Below are 15429 nucleotides of genomic sequence, written 5' to 3'. Positions count from 1 at the left end.
AACAACATTACTCATTAAAAAAAAGAAAGATTATAGAATATTGTATCCAATAAGAGAAGAATACATGTTCTCAAGTGCACATGGAACATCCACTGCGACAGACCACATTTTGGGCCATAAAACACACCTTAACAAATTTAAAAGAACAGGAATCTGCTTTTGGACCACAATGGAATTAAAGTAGAAATCATGACAGAATGACAGCTGGAAAATTCCCAAATATTTGGAGATTAAGCAACATACTTCTGTATAACACACAGGTCAAAGAAGCCCCATGAGAAATTTTAAAATATCCTGAACTAAATGCAAATGAAAATACAACTTGTCAAAATCTGTGTGATTCAGTGAAAGCAATACTTGGAGTGAGGTTTGTGGCATTAAATGAATATATTAGAAAAGAAGAAAGATATAAAAATCAATAATCTAACCTTTTACTTTAGGTTACTAGAGAAAGAAGAGAAAATATGAGCCTACAGCAAGTAGAGGAAGATAAATAAAAATTAAAGCAGAAATCAGTGAAATCGAAAGGAGGAATTCAGAGAAAATGCGACGAAACCAAAAGCTGGTTCTATGAAAATATCAGTAAAATTGATAAGCCTCTAGCTAGGCTAACTAAGAAAAAAAGAGAGAGCACAAATTATTAATACCAGAAATAAAAGAGGGGTCATCACTACTGAGCCCATGGACATTAAAGGGATAATAAGTATTATGAACAATTCTATGCCCACAATCTGATAAATGAAATGGACCAATTCCCTGAACGACACAAAGTAACAAAACTTACACAAAGGAAAATAGATAATCTGAATAGAGCTATATCTCGAGAAAGTGAATCAATAATTAATAGTTATAATGGTTAATACTGTATATTGTTAACATAATAATAGGTATGTGAGGTGACACATATATCAAATCATCATGATGTACACTTTAAATATCTTAACAATTTTATTTGTCAGTTATACCTCAGTAAAGCTGAAAAAAAAATTCTTAAAATGAACAACAAAAATTAGTGAAAATCTCCTAAAAAAAAAAAAAAAAAGCAACAGGCCGAGATGGTTCCCTGGTGAATTCTTCTTGTGAAAAAACATTTCAGAAAGAATAACAATTCCTTACAATCTCTTCCAGAAAATAGAAGCAGAGGGAACACTTCCTTATTCATTCTATGAGACCAGCATTATCCTAATACCAACACCACCAGATAAAGACATCACGAGAAAGGAAACTACAGATCAATATCACTCATGAACATAGGTGCAAAAATCCTCCACAAAAATATATTAGGAAATTGAATTCAATATACATAAATGTATGCTAACACTTTAAAAGAGTCAACAATGGAAAGATGAACTAAAATATTTAAAAGATCACATAGGGCAGGAGAGAACTGTTTGCAAGGAACAGGAATAGACACTAGGTTTCTCTAAATAGATCTTACTTTGTAGTTTGATTTTGGAAATGTAAATAATCACATTAAAAGTAAATCTTTTAGGGCTTCCCTGATGGCGCAGTGGTTGAGAGTCTGCCTGCCAGTTCAGGGGACACGGGTTCAAGCCCTGGTCTGGGAGGATCCCACATGCCGCGGAGCAACTGGGCCCGTGAGCCACAATTACTGAGCCTGCGCGTCTGGAGCCTGTGCTCCGCAACAAGAGAGGCCGCGATAGTGAGAGGCACGCGCACCGCGATGAAGAGTGGCCCCCGCTCATCGCAACTATAGAAAGCCCTCGCACAGAAACGAAGACCCAGTACAGCCATAAATAAGAATCAATAGCTTTCCTGAAAACTATGGCCTACAGGCCAAATCCAGTCCACTTTTTTTTTTTTTCAGCCCACTGTGTTTTTGCAAATAAAGTTATATTGGAACACAGCCATGCTTATTTATTTACATATTGTCTATGGTTTTTTTTTTGTTCGTTTGTTTTTTTTTTTTTTGCAGTATGCGGGCTTCTCACTGTTGTGGCCTCTCCCGCTGCGGAGCACAGGCTCCGGACACACAGGCTCGGCGGCCATGGCTCACGGGCCCAGCCACTCCGCGGCATGTGGGATCTTCCCGGACCGGGGCACGAACCCGTGTCCCCTGGCAACGGCAGGCAGACTCTAAACCACTGTGCCACCAGGGAAGCCCTCTATGGCTACAATGCCAAAGCTGAGTACTTGTGTCAGAGAACAAATGTGAGGTTCACCAACCTCTGCTATAGATAAATAATAATCAGAATGTAAAAGGAAAAACAGAAAAAAAGGATCTTGTTTGTAATAGAAACAATATAAGCTATCTAGGAATAAACTTTAAAATATGTATAAAAGAAGAAAACCTCACAACCGTACGGATAAGATAAAAGGAGACATAAATAAATGGTATTATGTATCTTATGCTTGGTAGAAAATGAAAGCAAAATTCTATTCAATCTGTCAATACCCTCCAGCCAAAGACCACCAGGCACACATCTGTAGTTATTAGTTTTGCAGTGTGGGGTATCTCAGTAAGAAGGGATTAGGAAGGATTTCTTGGATTTGGGCTTGTGTTGGGGATATGAGGGAGGGTTTAAAGAAGTAGGACTTTTCTCTGGATTGGATGCTGTCAGCAAGTGGGAGTATTTCTATGATGGGATATGTTAACAGATCTTAACTATAAGGAGGCTAAAGCTGCAATTGGTAAAGTAGCAACAGAAACATATTATCCAAGGTAGAGGGATTTTCATTATTTTTGTGTGTTGGACAATATTTGTGTCTTTGTCAGTGTTCACATGATTACAGAATGATCTTGTTTTTGTTTTGATCCTTCACATCACAGAGTGACCTTGTCTGATGTCTATGTTCTGTGAAATTGTTCATGTTCAACAGAACACCAAGGCCAGCTCCTGGAAGTCCGAGGATGCTTTTCTCTTTCTCAAATCTATAAATTAAATGCAATTTTAATGTTAATTACCAGTTATGTAAGAGAGTACTTGCCAGAATCTATTTAAGTTGGGTATCAGGACAAATAAACATTAAAGAAGAGTTAAGAAATCAAAAGGGAAAGAGTACTGCGAAAGCTAGACATGAAACGAAAAGGCTTATATATTTAACTACAAAAAACAAAAGTCTTCTCTGTAATAAAAATGACCAATACAGAAGTTTGTAAGACAAACTCGGGTAAAGTATCTTCAACACATTTGAGGAACGGTTGATATCCCTAGTTAAACACACACACAAACAAGACAAAACACTCTCTACCAGTCAATATATAAAAAGTGAACTCTTAGGGATCGTGTTGTTTTACAATAAAAATATACTATTGGAAAAAATTTTTCAAGAAAAAATCTGGGGCTCGAACACAGGCGGTATTGCAGAGGAGCGTCAGAGAAGCCTACGCTTCCCAGGAGGCTCTGCGCTGACTGCCCCAGGCCTCCCGACAGGCTCCGCGCGCTTTACGCGCCAGCTTTGGCCTTAGCCTGCGAGCAACGGGGTCGCGACGGACAATGGAAAGCAGCGACGGGGAAGCCGTCGACAAGCGCCGCGTCCACCTGCGCCCTGTTACGCTGCGCGATCCCGCCCCCATCTTGCTGCACCTTCTGCCCTGCGAGGTTCTGGTTAACCGGCCCGCCCCCGTGGGGCTCTTCTTCACCCCGGCCATCCGCCAGGGTCCCGACGGTGAGCGCTCTCGGCTGGACTACGGCTCCCGGCAGCCCCCGCGCCGGCGCCGCGCTCTCCTCCGCGAGGAGCGGCGCGAGGGCTCCTGGGGATCGTGGTCCACCGAAGGTGGCGGGAGGGCGGCTACCGGGCTTGCTCCGGTAGGCCTGGATCAGACCCTCACTGGGGTCCTTCGCCTGCCTCCTCCAGGACTGGAAGTGTCGTTCCGGGGCCGCAGTCTACGCGGCGAGGAGGTGGTGGTGCCGCCCGGCCTCGTGGGATATGTGATGACAGAAGAGAAGGGAGAGGTGTTGCTGGGGAAGCAGGACTTCTCGGAGGGTTTGGAGGATGACGAGCAAGAGGAGCGGGAACTGGTGGAGCCCCCGGAGGCGCTGGAGCGCGACTTCGTGAGCACGGGGGTATAGGGTTGCAAGGGAGCGCGGGTGGGAGCGCGGGTGGGAGCGGCGGCCTCGATGCTGAGCCGAGGCCCCTTCCCCAGGACCGCTTTATTGGAGCCACAGCCAGTTTCAGCAGCTTCACCCTGTGGGGCCTGGAGACTATCCCCGGTCCCGATGCCAAAGTGCGTGGGGCCCTGACCTGGCCCAGCCTCGCTGCCGCGGTGAGTACATGGATGGGCCCCCTCCCTCCCAGACCCCACCCCCCGCACCCCTTCAAGGTGGTTTCCTAAGTTTTCCAGAATCTTGTCCCTGAGTGAATCTGGGGGCTTCGGGGCTGGGGAGAACAATGGGGCAGATGGAACCTGGGTCTGACTGGAGGATTAGACTGGGTAGGGGCAGCATGGCTTACCCACCACTCTTCTCTGGCCTTCTAGAAGGGCTATGATTTTGAGCAGCTGGGTCTCTCCCCTGAGGATCTGGGCCACCCAGTCCCCATACTGCAGAAATCCAATAGTAGAGGTGATTTCTGTTGCAGATTCACGCACAGGTACCCGAGGACTGAGAACCAGAGCTTGAAACTGAAAGCCACCGATCCCTTCACCCCAGTAAACCCTTCTTCACTTTGGAGCCTGATTCCATCACCCCAATAAAGGAGCTCTTCACAGAACACCTGTAAGTTCGCCAGCACCTTGGATCCAGCACTGCCCATTTTCCCACAAGGACCTTTCACAGCTCTGACCTATAGAAACAATTTATTGCCGGGGGCAGTGGGGCAAGAGAGGCCAGAATTCTGCAGCCAGTTCCCACCCCACCCCACCCCACCCCCAGCTCCTACTTTACAAAAGAAATTTGTACAGCCACCAGTCCTCTATACAAGCCACCCGCACCCCCCATCTCACTGTACACAGCTGCCTGGCTCCCTCTGGTCCCTGGTTCACAGCAGGCCTGGGCCTGCGGCCAGCCGACCTCGGAGTTGACCTGAGCCCTGAGCTCGCCCTGGTGCTAGGCGCCAGCAGGCCTTTACCAGGCCTGTCCTCTCCTTGTGGAGTTGTCCTCTGCCCTCTCTCCCTTGGCGTGCCTCTTGGAGACCCCAGTGGGGGAGGGATGGGCCGTCAGCCCCAGTTCTGCTGGCTTTGCTGGCACTGCCACGGGCAGTGCCTGGTCACCATTTTCCCCTCTTGCTCCAGTCCTTGGGAGTGAAGTGCAGACACTTGGAGTCGATCCGAAGAAGCCGCTTGAGCATAGCCCGTTCGTGCCCATCCACGATGTCCTCCGACAGTGTGAGGATATACTGGCCCTGGACAGGAGACGGGGCCAGGCAGGTCAGCCCACGTGGGGCCTGCTCTCTGCACCCCTACACACACCTGTCTCCCCCTGCCTGCCTCCCTACCTTGTAGTAGTTGATGAGGTTGAGGTACTGTAGAGTGGAGATGACATCCTCCTTCTTGATGCTGGTAATTTCACTGATCTCACTGTGGGAGGGCAAAGATCAGGTCCCCTGGGGGCCTACATCTCCACCCCAGGCCCCCAGTAGCCCGAAGAGTGAGAAAGCCCGGGAACAGACAGGTCATGCCATGCACCCCCGGGCAGGCAGGGCCAGGCTCACTTGATGGTGATCTGCGGCCTCTCCCCGCTCTCTGACTTCAGCCCCATCAAGATCTCCAGAATGGTCTGGGACCAGTAGCTTCGGTAGGATAGGAGGCCAAGATCCGAGAGGGGCTTCTCGGGGGTCCCTGTTTTCCCTTCCACTTTGGAGAGTTCATAGCCTAAAGCAATGGAGCAGGAGGGGGTGGGTAAGCAATCACAGCGTTATGCGACCATCGTTTAGGAATGCAGGTTGCAGAGGTAGACTGCATGGCTTCCATCCTGGGCCTGCCATGTGGTAGTTCTGTGCCTCAGTTTCCTTGTAAAGGACTAGTGAGCGTACTGTTCACCTGTGTGCTGAGGGCACTGAGAGAAGTAGCTACAATCAACTAGAAGCCAGTGAGGGCTTACAGGTGGGATGCGGGGAGTGCAGAGAAAATGGTTTGTGGAAAGTAAGTGCCTCCAACTTGCCTCAGTCATACCAGACTCTCTGCGCCTGGATATGTGAGGAGAGAAGAGGGGGAGACCCCACCTCTGGTCCAGGCCTGAGGGTGCTTGCATTCTCAGTCAAATCAGTTCCTCGGCTGTGACCTGAGAAGCATCAGCTGCTCTAAGACCAGGCTGGCCTGACTGGATGGCTGGGAGGAAGCAAGAAGGGCGCCAAAGCACTTCCCAAGTCAGAGGGAGGCCATTCCTCAGCAGTAGCTACCTCTCCATTGGCTCTCTCCCTCCCATTCTGACTGCTGTGCCCTCCTCTACCCTGCTGACCACTGGGCACTGGCAGGCAGTTCCTGGTGAAACCCTCAGGCCATACAAAACCCTGAGCAGTTTCACATCTCTTGGACAGTATTCATTTCCCCATCAGGGCCCTGAGATGTCTCCACTACTTCTAGAAGCCCTTCTTTATCCTCAGTCACAACGAGCCTTGTGTTGGATCGTAGCCCTTTCTCCTTTCTCCCTTCATTCATCTTTATCAGCCAGTCTGACCCTCTTGCCCAACTTCCTGTGACTTTCACCAAGCAGCCCGGTGGGGAGGACAGAGAGGCTTGTGCTTTGGAGAAAGGAAGCATGGAAGAGGGAAGGGGCACACTTGAGTTCTTACTCAACTTTGCGGGGAGTGCATGCAGAGTCCTGACAGATCAACTGCAGGCCACACTTGCCTCCTCAGCTGCAGGAGCTCCCAGCCCCTCCCAGTCAACAACCGGCCCATCCTCTGGAGCTGCCTGGAATGGTGCTTCTAGTGCCGTCTGCTCCTGCCGGGCACAACTGAGCACATTTCCCTGGTGGCCCCGCACACATCCCATCTCCACTGAGGGCTGAGCACATTTCCCGGGTGGCCCCGCACACATCCCATCTCCACTGGGGGCTGAGCACATTTCCCGGGTGGCCCCGCACACAACCCATCTCCACTGAGGGCTGAGCTCCAGCTAGACTGACTTTCAGCAACCTTCTGCTCTTCAGGCAGGTTTCCTGAGGATGTGACCACATCTTGGCATCTTTCTATACCAATAAAATTTCTCAGAACATGTCAGTGATCAAGTCAAGCCTCCAAGTCTTCACCAGACAGCTAAGCCTCCCTCATCTCCCGGGTCAGAGCTTGGTTATCCCAAGGGTGCAGTGAGTGGTGAGTTGAATGGAATGACGGTAAGAGGCTGGGAAGCAAGAGGGGGGCCTTGGGGGCTGATGAAGAGTTCATGTCTGATGAGGGGCAGAGGCCAGATCCCTGTGAGTCACGTTTGACGTGACATCTGCTGTCCCCAAGGCTCAGAGAACAAGTAGGGAAATAAACCACAGGTCCTTGCCCAGGAACGTGTATAACCGCACAGGACCAGACAGCTGAGCAGGAGTGGCTCACTCGGCTTCTGCCCGTGCCCTGGGCAGGAGCAGACAAGTCAGATTTGGGAAAAGTTGAGTGGTACTTAGAACCTTGGCCGAGGAACTATGAGGGGCTGAAAACCTAGTCCAGACGAACAGGGCAGTCACCCCAGTATGGAGAGAACCTTGGGAGAGTCTCATCTTTATTTCTAGCCAGTTCCCCTGGTGACTGGACTGCACAGCCAGGGCTGAGAACACAGCAACCCGACATGTCTGTGTGCAGCATCTGTGCGTGAGACAGCGATGGGGCCTGGGCCTCCCAGGACCTGCCCCCAGCCCCCAGCCAGCAGCACAGGTACTCACTGAACTCGATCAACAGCTTGCCGTAGCCCCGGCGCTGGTAGGGAGGCAGGGTCAGGATGCAGGCCACGTTGTAGTCTTCTGTGGATTCCTTTTCCTGGAAAAGAGGGGCAGGTGAGTGTGAGGGAAGGGACCTAGCTCAGGGCAGGACTGAGGACAGCCTGGAAGAACACTCACCTTGGAGAAGTAGCCCACGATGTGGAAGCCCTTGCAGTCATACTCCGTCATGACGTAGAAGAGGAAAGGGTCTGTGTCATAGTACAGCGTCTTGTGGTCGAGGAAACACTTAGCCAGAAGACACAGGTTCTGGGAATAACTCTGCAAACGAAAAGGTCTGTCACCACCCTGGGTACCCAGCCTTGAGCATGGCCGTTGGGCCAGGGTCAGCCTGAAGCTTCTTTGTCCCCCAGGCTGATAGGTGAGGAGCCTTCCTCCCTGGGGCCTGACCCAGTCCATTGGTCAGTGTGTCCGGCGCACGGGCCCTTCTTAGTGTCCAGGAGCCCACGTTTCAGCTGTGTGATGGTGTTCAAGCACCCGCCCCCCGGTGAGCTGGGCAGGTCTACTCGTGCTCTCCATACCCCATCTAACTCTGGCCTGGAAGCCTCCACTGCCCTCTGCCACAGTTACCAGTCAACAATCTGATGTGTCCCCGCTAAGAAAGACTGACCAAGGATTATGAGAAAAGCTCTGCCTGTGTGACAGTCTTAGGAAACTGGTTGTCAAAAAAACAACACTCTGCAACCCCCAGTCACGTCTCTTGAGAACTGATCTGCTCTTCTACAACAGTGGTAAAGAATTCTGGAATTTGACAAAATAACTGCCTCAAGGGCTGCCCCAGCAAAATTATTAATCTTGCTACTTTACTTCTATTCTCACAACTTTCCGGCATTTCAGATTTGGCTTTTTAAGCACCTGCTGGACACGGCCATTTGGATACCCAAGCCCACACACTTAATACAGTTAACAGTGGTTAAAGCAGCACCTTCCTCTCAAGTCCCCCCAGCACCCAAGCAAGAGCTGTCCCCTGGCAGTCTAGGTGACTGCCTCTCCCTCCCCGCCCTCCAAGCCCCAAGAATGGAGGCATTTCACTTTTAAAGTCCCTCCAGGTTATGCCCTTCTTCCTCCCCACAGCCAGACTAAGGCAGGTTTGAAGCCCCAAACCTGTAGTGTCCCCACTTCCCAGCTGACCTCAATCCCACCACCTGAGCTCTGTCCCATGAGCCTTGCCTCATCCTGTCTGCCTTCCAGCCAGAAGAAAGGATCTTCGCCTTTTACACCGTCTCTGCACATTTTTTTGCATTTCACAGATAACGCATTTTTTTTACGAATTGAAGGTTTGTGGCAAGCCTGCATTGAGTCTATCACTGCCATTTTTCCAAAAGCATGTGCTCACTTCATGTCTGTGTCACATTTTTATAATTCTTGCAATAATATTACAAACTTTTTCCTTATTATATTTGTTATGGTGACCCATGATTCTCAATGTTACCACTGCAATTGTTTTTTTAGACACAATGCTACTGCACGCTTAACGGACTATGGCACAGCGTACATGTACCTTTGATATGCTCAGGGAAGCCAAAAATATTGTGTGACCACTTTATTTCGATGTTCACCTGATTGTGGTGGTCTGAAACTGAACCCGCAGTATCTCTGGAGTCAGCATCCATTCCTGCCCTTCAGAACCCACTGCCTGTGTCACGGCTCAAAGGTTACCTCCTCTGTGAAGCTTTGCTGTCCACCTCTTCTGGATCCTGATAACCCACCCTTTGTGTTTCATGACACATATCACACTGGGATCTATGCAGCCATTAGCATGTCTGTTTTCCCCTGTGAGCTCTCAACAGAGATTTTGTCCAATTCACCTTGTACAATATCTCCCACCACCTGCCCTACAGCAGGAATGCAGTAAATGGGGTGAATGGATCTGTTAGCCACAATGGTCAGTGTTTTCCTGAGCTGAAAGAAGCTACTCACTCGACTCCCTCAGACTCCCGGCGACAAGGACTCCCCGCTGCCCCTCAGCCACTGACCTTGTTCTTACGTCCATCGATCTCAAAGAAGGAGATGGTGCCCTTTCGGTAAATCTCGTTGCCTGGAGGATGTCGCAGGTCACACTTGGTCTGAGGAAGAGAGGAGAATTAGGGGCAGGGGTGGGGGGTTGCTAGGAGGATGGCCTCCTGGGACCCCTCATACCAAGTGACGCTGCAGACACTTGAGGCTTCGGCCGTACTTGAGGCAGAACTCGCAGAGGTAGAGGACGGGCAGCGTGGTGAGCTCCTGTGGGTATGGAGAGAAGTACCAGGGCTTGAGGCGGTGCCGGCCCAGCTCGATGCACTCGATGTTCTTCATCCGGGTGACAATGTCGTCGTGGCTCCGGTCAGACACCAGGCTCCCAGTCATGCGAGGAGCTGACGGTATTCCATCTGAGCTGTCCTGCGAGTCCTGCCCAAGGCCGGTGGAAGACACCAGGTTACAGGAGACAATTCAAGCTGGGTACTTTACAGCTCACAGCCTTTCCACAGGTTTCCTTGTTCTAACCTAACAGCAAACCTATTGGGGGAGGTACTAAAATCCGTACTTTCCAGTTAAAGAAACCAAGACTTGGAAAGTTTTCATTTGGAATGTAGAAAAAATCACCCAATGCCTGATCTGAACCAGCTCCGCCTCACTCCCAGTCCCACCAACGCCATCTCTGCTCAGCACCCCTTTTTCATTTTTAAACTAGTCACTAAAGTCTCCGCCCTGCCTATGTCCCTCCCCTCCTTTTCACCCAGCTTCCCTCTTCTTCAGACCTACCTCATCAGTGCCCAAGCAATTCGATTTTCGCTTCCGCCCTGGCTGAGCTGCCACTGCCCTACGGGCTGATCCATTCTGCAGGTGAGAAAGTAGGAATAGAAAACATAGCTGTGAAATGAGCCCAAAAGGGACTACCAGAGGTTAGAAGAAGGGGAGGGAAGAAGAGATGGTTTGGGGGACTCACCTGGGGAAAAACCGAGGCTGGGGCTGTCTCGCTGGGCACTGGGGTCGCTGGTGAAACCACCTCCACCTTCCGTTTCTGCAGAAAGAAACCAGGACAGGTGGGTCAGAAGGTAGAGAAGGTGGGACCTGAGAGGAAAGCAAGGTCCCTGGAATTGCTGAGGGTACCGTTGAGCGGTGGTTGGGCTGCAGGCAGGAGCTGGAGGAGAGCGGCTGGTCGGGCTCGCCGCCGGGAATGGCCTCCCGCTCCTTGGGCAGGTTGAAGCGGAGTGTGATCTGGACCGGGATTGGCAAGGTCTTCCCGCTGGCCTGGGCGGAGGCCGGCTGTAGAGATAGGTCCAGGGTCTTCCTCTGGGGCGGGGTTGGTGGTGGGATCAGGAAGGGGAGTAGGGCCCCCTCAGCATGGAGTGATCAAACCCCACCCTCTGCCCTTTCAAGGACACAGGAACAGCCACTGGACTCTGGAAACTACATCTGCAATTTGGCCCCCATCCTTCACAAGCTGAAGCCAGGGTGGGAGGGCACAGCCTCCAGCCCATCCAGGAGCCACTGAGGCCAAGAGATTTGAAAAGTAGGAGGCAGGAGAGAGGAGGTGAAGTAGGGGACCTACTCACCACCTCTCTCTCTGGAGAGCCGGGGCGGGACCCAGGAAGTCCGTTCTTGGTGGGGGTCTTGGCCTCTTTCTTGGGGAACTGGATCTTCTTTAGGTCCAGCCGCTCGTGGGTCACCCATTCATCCAGGCGTTTGTTGACTGCAGCAGTGGGAATGGCTCAGGAAGGAGTGCCAGAGGCTGCCCCGCAACCCTGCGGCCCCACCTCATCCCGGCCCAGAACTCACAGTCAATGTAATGGACGTAGAAAAGCTTCCGGCCACTGATGTCCTTCACGCTCAGTATCTCAGCCAGGGCTGTGGGAACAGCAGAGGCAAGGGCCTTAGACAGACCAGGCCATGAGGCTCCACCCTCCTACGACCTGAACTCCACCACGAGGCCCGATTCCTAAGCCCCAGCACTTGGAACTGCTCGCTCAAGCCCCCGTTAGTCACCAAGTGCCATCCCCTCTCCAAGCCCTGCCCGGTCCCTCACAAACGGCTAAAAGCCACGCCCCTCCTGAGTATCTGCGCCCCGCCCGCTCCAGGATTCTAGAGGCCCCACCCCCTCCCCTGGGTTCGGTTGACTCTCCCCCGCCCCTCGCCCTCAGGTTCCTTAGCCCCGCCCCCCGACGTCACTCACGCCACTCATCTTCGTTGTCTTGGTTCCGCCGCAGCACGGGCAGGCGGCAGCCCTCGATTATCTCCCCCTGGGGAGACAGCGCGGCGCCAGGGTCGGCTACTGGGGGGCCTCGGGCTCTACCCACCTCCCCTGGCTCCCTCCGCCCCGCCCCGGGCACCGGACTCACCACCTCCGCCATCTTCCCTCCCTCCACTGCCACTTCCGGCCCCTCTGGGAGACGTCACTTCCGGGACTGAACACGTTGTAGGCCCGGGCCTCCCCGAAGCGGCTTTACGAGAGGACACTTGCGAGACATCGCCGCCCAGCTTGCTGACGGAGCCGGCCCGTTTGGCTGCTGGGGGAATGATGTGTTTTAAGTCTCAGGCCAGGTCCTGGGTGGAATCCCCACAACGTGCACAACGATTGGAGGAAAACTGAGTCCGTCACGTGACGCTCACTGGGTGCGACGCCGGTCACGTGGGACTGGTGTTAGTGCTTTGAGGGAGGCCGGGCTGGGGCGTCTCCTACTGGCGTAACGATGCGTCGCGGGGAGTGAACTGCGCGTGCTCGGCCGGGAGTTGGGGGGCGGGTCTGGAGAAGTGGCCGGGACTTGAAAGAGTCAACGCGTCGCTAAGTTGTGGACTTCATTCCTTAGGGCTGGGAGTCACGGAAGATTTATGGGTTTGTTGTTTTGTATAATAGGTTGCTAATTATAAGAGTAATTACAACATTTTTCATTTATACATTCAACAAGTGCTTAGTTAGCGCCTACCATGTGCCAGGCCCTATTCTAGGAGCCTGGAATACATCAGTGAATAAAATAATCTCCTCCTCCTGGAGCTTGCATTCTTGGAGGTTGGGAAGAAAAAAAGAGGGGTATAGATAACAAACAGTAAATATATTTTAAAAATAAATTATCTAGTCTATTAAAGAGTGATGGGCTTCCCTGATGGCGCAGTGGTTGGGAGTCCGCCTGCCGATGCAGGGGACGCGGGTTCGTGCCCCGGTCCGGGAGGATCCCACATGCCGCGGAGCGGCTGGGCCTGTGAGCCATGGCCGCTGGGCCTGCGCGTCGGAGCCTGTGCTCCGCAGCGGGAGGGGCCGCAGTGAGAGGCCCGCGTACCACCAAAAAAAAAAAAAAAAAAGAGTGATAAGTGTTTTGGGAAACCAAAAAAAATAAAAAACCCTGCAAGGTGAAGGAAATGGGCAGGTAGGCAAACTGTGGCGTGCAGGCCAAATCCAACCCTCTGCTAGTTTTCCTACAGCCAGTGGGCTAAGAATGGTTTTTTATATTTTTTAAAGCTTGGGGAAATATCAAAAGAATATTTCATAACACATGAAAATTATGAAATTCAAATTTCAGGGTCTGTAAGCAATGTTTTGTTGGAGCATAGCCACACTCATTCATTGACGTTTTGTCTATGACTCCATCCACATTAAAACTGAATAATTGGAACTTCCCTGGTGGCGCAGTGGTTAAGAAGCCGCCTGTCAACGCAGGGGACATGGGTTCCAACCCTGGTCCGGGAGGGTCCCACGTGCCTCGGAACAACTAAGCCCGTGCGCCACAACTACTGAGCCTGCACTCTAGAGCCCACGCACCTAGAGCCCGTGATCTGCAACAAGAGAAGCCACCGCAATGAGAAGAATGCGCGTAGCCCCCACTTGCCGCAACTAGAGAAAGCCTGCGTGCAGCAACGAAGACCATAAATAACCATATGGTCCATAATAACCATATGGAACCATAAAAAAACAAACAAATAAAATGGATAACTGGGACTCCCCTGGTGGTCCAGTGGTAAAGAATCTGCCTCACAATGCAGGGGATGCGGGTTCGATCCCTGGTCAGGGAACAAAGATCCCACGTGCTGTGGGGAAACTAAGCCCTCATGCCACAACTACTGAGTTTGCATGCCTCAACTAGAGCCTGCGAGCAGCAAACAACAGAGTCCATGTGCTCTGGAACCTGCGCACGACAACTAGAGAAGAGAAAAAAAACCTGCATGCCACAACTAGAGAGAAGCCTGTGCACTGCAAGGAAAGATCCCGCATGCCGCAATGCGGCCAAATAAATAAATATTTTTTAAAAAGAAGAAGGAAGGAACATGGACTTCTGTTTTACAAATGTATGTGCTATGTTTGTGCTTAAAAGATCCAGATCCATCAAAATGCTGGCTGAATTCAAGGTGGGGGTAAACAAGCATTTCCTCTAAAGTGCACTAATGATGTGTCCGTGACCTTGAGGGCTGAAGATGTTTCTTCTGGGTAAGAGCTCTCGGGCTGGTGTGTTTTTCAGCGGAGGGTTGTCGTTGCAGGTGGGCTGTGACCAGGCCCATGACCTTTGTGGAACATTCCCTGTCACAGGGTCGTGGAAGCAATAACTGGTTCCCAGGAAAGACCCCGAGCCAGGAAAGGGGCCGGAAGCTGAGCCCCACTGGGCTCAACAGCTCACTCATTTGGGAAAACGGACTTGTGCTCTCCTTTATATCTCAGGGGATCTAAAGGAAAACAAGTACCCAAGACAAAAGTCAAATATTCAGAATGACACCTTTTCGGCCCAGTGAAGGCTTAAAAAAAAAACAATTCAAGAACACAATTCATTTTCATCATCTCTGGTTTTCAGAGAGGGCTTTTTAAAAAGTGTATTTGCTGTACCCATTAAAATCATTTTCTACAAACGGTTACCATGAGCGGCACTTTCTGGGGTGGGACAGGTGAATGCTGTTGTGGGGATGTGGGGGGAACAAGGGTAGCAGGGGCCTGTCATAGAAGGGGGTCTTGGCTGTGGGAGAGAAGGTTCCATAGCGTAAGCCTCATCCTACCAGCCGAGGGGAATTTTATTCTAAGAGAAGTGCATGAGGAATGGTTGCCGGTGTTGTTCTGGATTGACAAGGTGTTAATTTCTCGGTAGGTTGTAACTTTAAAAATAAAAAAATTATTTGTGTTAAAAAAAAAACCCAAGGGCTTCCCTGGTGGCGCAGTGGTTGAGAGTCTTCTGCCAATGCAGGGGACATGGGTTCGAGCCCTGGTCTGGGAGGATCCCACATGCCACGGAGCAACTAGGCCCGTGAGCCACAACTACTGAGCCTGTGCATCTGGAGCCTGTGCTCTGCAACAAGAGAGGCCACGACAGTGAGAGTCCCATGTACCACGATGAAGAGTGGCCCCCGCTCGCCACAACTAGAGAAAGCCCTCGCACAGAAACGAAGACCCAACACAGCCAAAAATAAATAAATGAATTAATTTTTTTAAAAAAACCAAAAAATCAAAGTGGGGGTAAGGACTGCTTGGCAGAGAGTCCAAGGCTGCAGGCCCAGGTCTGGGAATCCTCAGCATGGATGGCAGCAAGGGCAAGAAAATGCCCGCTGGTCTAGGTACTTGGCTGGCCCTCCCAGACTTCAGGGGGCACTTTCACAGAGGTGGGGGTGAGAGAAAGCCAGACTCTGTAGGGCTCGAGGGACTGGAAGCAGCACA

General features: G+C 51.2%; 2 protein-coding genes across 6 annotated transcripts; one reads left to right on the top strand and one right to left on the bottom strand.

Annotated features, from left to right (window-relative positions):
- The first annotated feature begins 2997 nt into the window (after nucleotides 1-2997).
- On the top strand, nucleotides 2998-4683 carry RNASEH2C (ribonuclease H2 subunit C). Its single transcript, XM_032641121.1, has 4 exons — nucleotides 2998-3630; nucleotides 3820-4016; nucleotides 4109-4228; nucleotides 4543-4683. The coding sequence occupies exons 1-4, from the start codon at nucleotides 3459-3461 to the stop codon at nucleotides 4567-4569; spliced, it is 516 nt and encodes a 171-aa protein (XP_032497012.1). The 5' UTR covers nucleotides 2998-3458; the 3' UTR covers nucleotides 4570-4683.
- Nucleotides 4684-5132: 449 nt separating this feature from the next.
- KAT5 (lysine acetyltransferase 5) lies at nucleotides 5133-12504 on the bottom strand. Of its 5 annotated transcripts, none has more exons than XM_032641117.1 (14): nucleotides 12143-12504; nucleotides 11977-12043; nucleotides 11583-11651; nucleotides 11360-11496; nucleotides 10914-11096; nucleotides 10750-10824; nucleotides 10566-10640; nucleotides 9963-10211; nucleotides 9800-9889; nucleotides 7944-8084; nucleotides 7770-7863; nucleotides 5614-5773; nucleotides 5398-5479; nucleotides 5133-5304 (listed from the first exon to the last, which is right to left on the bottom strand). In XM_032641117.1, the coding sequence occupies exons 1-14, from the start codon at nucleotides 12152-12154 to the stop codon at nucleotides 5170-5172; spliced, it is 1569 nt and encodes a 522-aa protein (XP_032497008.1). In that variant the 5' UTR covers nucleotides 12155-12504; the 3' UTR covers nucleotides 5133-5169. The 5 variants fall into 5 exon arrangements, with proteins under 5 accessions (XP_032497008.1, XP_032497009.1, XP_032497007.1 ...); XM_032641118.1 differs by having other exon boundaries at nucleotides 10914-11069; nucleotides 12143-12501; XM_032641116.1 differs by having other exon boundaries at nucleotides 10914-11069; nucleotides 11977-12503.
- Nucleotides 12505-15429: the final 2925 nt, after the last annotated feature.

The sequence above is a fragment of the Phocoena sinus genome, chromosome 8 (assembly GCF_008692025.1).
Source record: "Phocoena sinus isolate mPhoSin1 chromosome 8, mPhoSin1.pri, whole genome shotgun sequence".
Classification (NCBI taxonomy): Eukaryota; Metazoa; Chordata; class Mammalia; order Artiodactyla; family Phocoenidae; genus Phocoena; species Phocoena sinus.
The sequence above is the reverse complement of the archived record's forward strand: the minus strand, read 5'-3'. Positions and strand labels throughout refer to the sequence as shown.

Coding starts and splice junctions, on each gene's coding strand:
- RNASEH2C (XM_032641121.1), top strand. CDS start 3,459: ATGGAAAGCAGCGACGGGGAAGCCGTCGACAAGCGCCGCGTCCACCTG. Junction 3,631..3,819: donor CATCCGCCAGGGTCCCGACG/GTGAGCGCTCTC, acceptor TGCCTCCTCCAG/GACTGGAAGTGTCGTTCCGG. Junction 4,229..4,542: donor GGCCCAGCCTCGCTGCCGCG/GTGAGTACATGG, acceptor TTTCTGTTGCAG/ATTCACGCACAGGTACCCGA.
- KAT5 (XM_032641116.1), bottom strand. CDS start 12,154: ATGGCGGAGGTGGTGAGTCCGGTGCCCGGGGCGGGGCGGAGGGAGCCA. Junction 10,825..10,913: donor AGCCCAACCACCGCTCAACG/GTACCCTCAGCA, acceptor TTCTTTCTGCAG/AAACGGAAGGTGGAGGTGGT. Junction 9,890..9,962: donor AGTGTCTGCAGCGTCACTTG/GTATGAGGGGTC, acceptor TCTCTTCCTCAG/ACCAAGTGTGACCTGCGACA.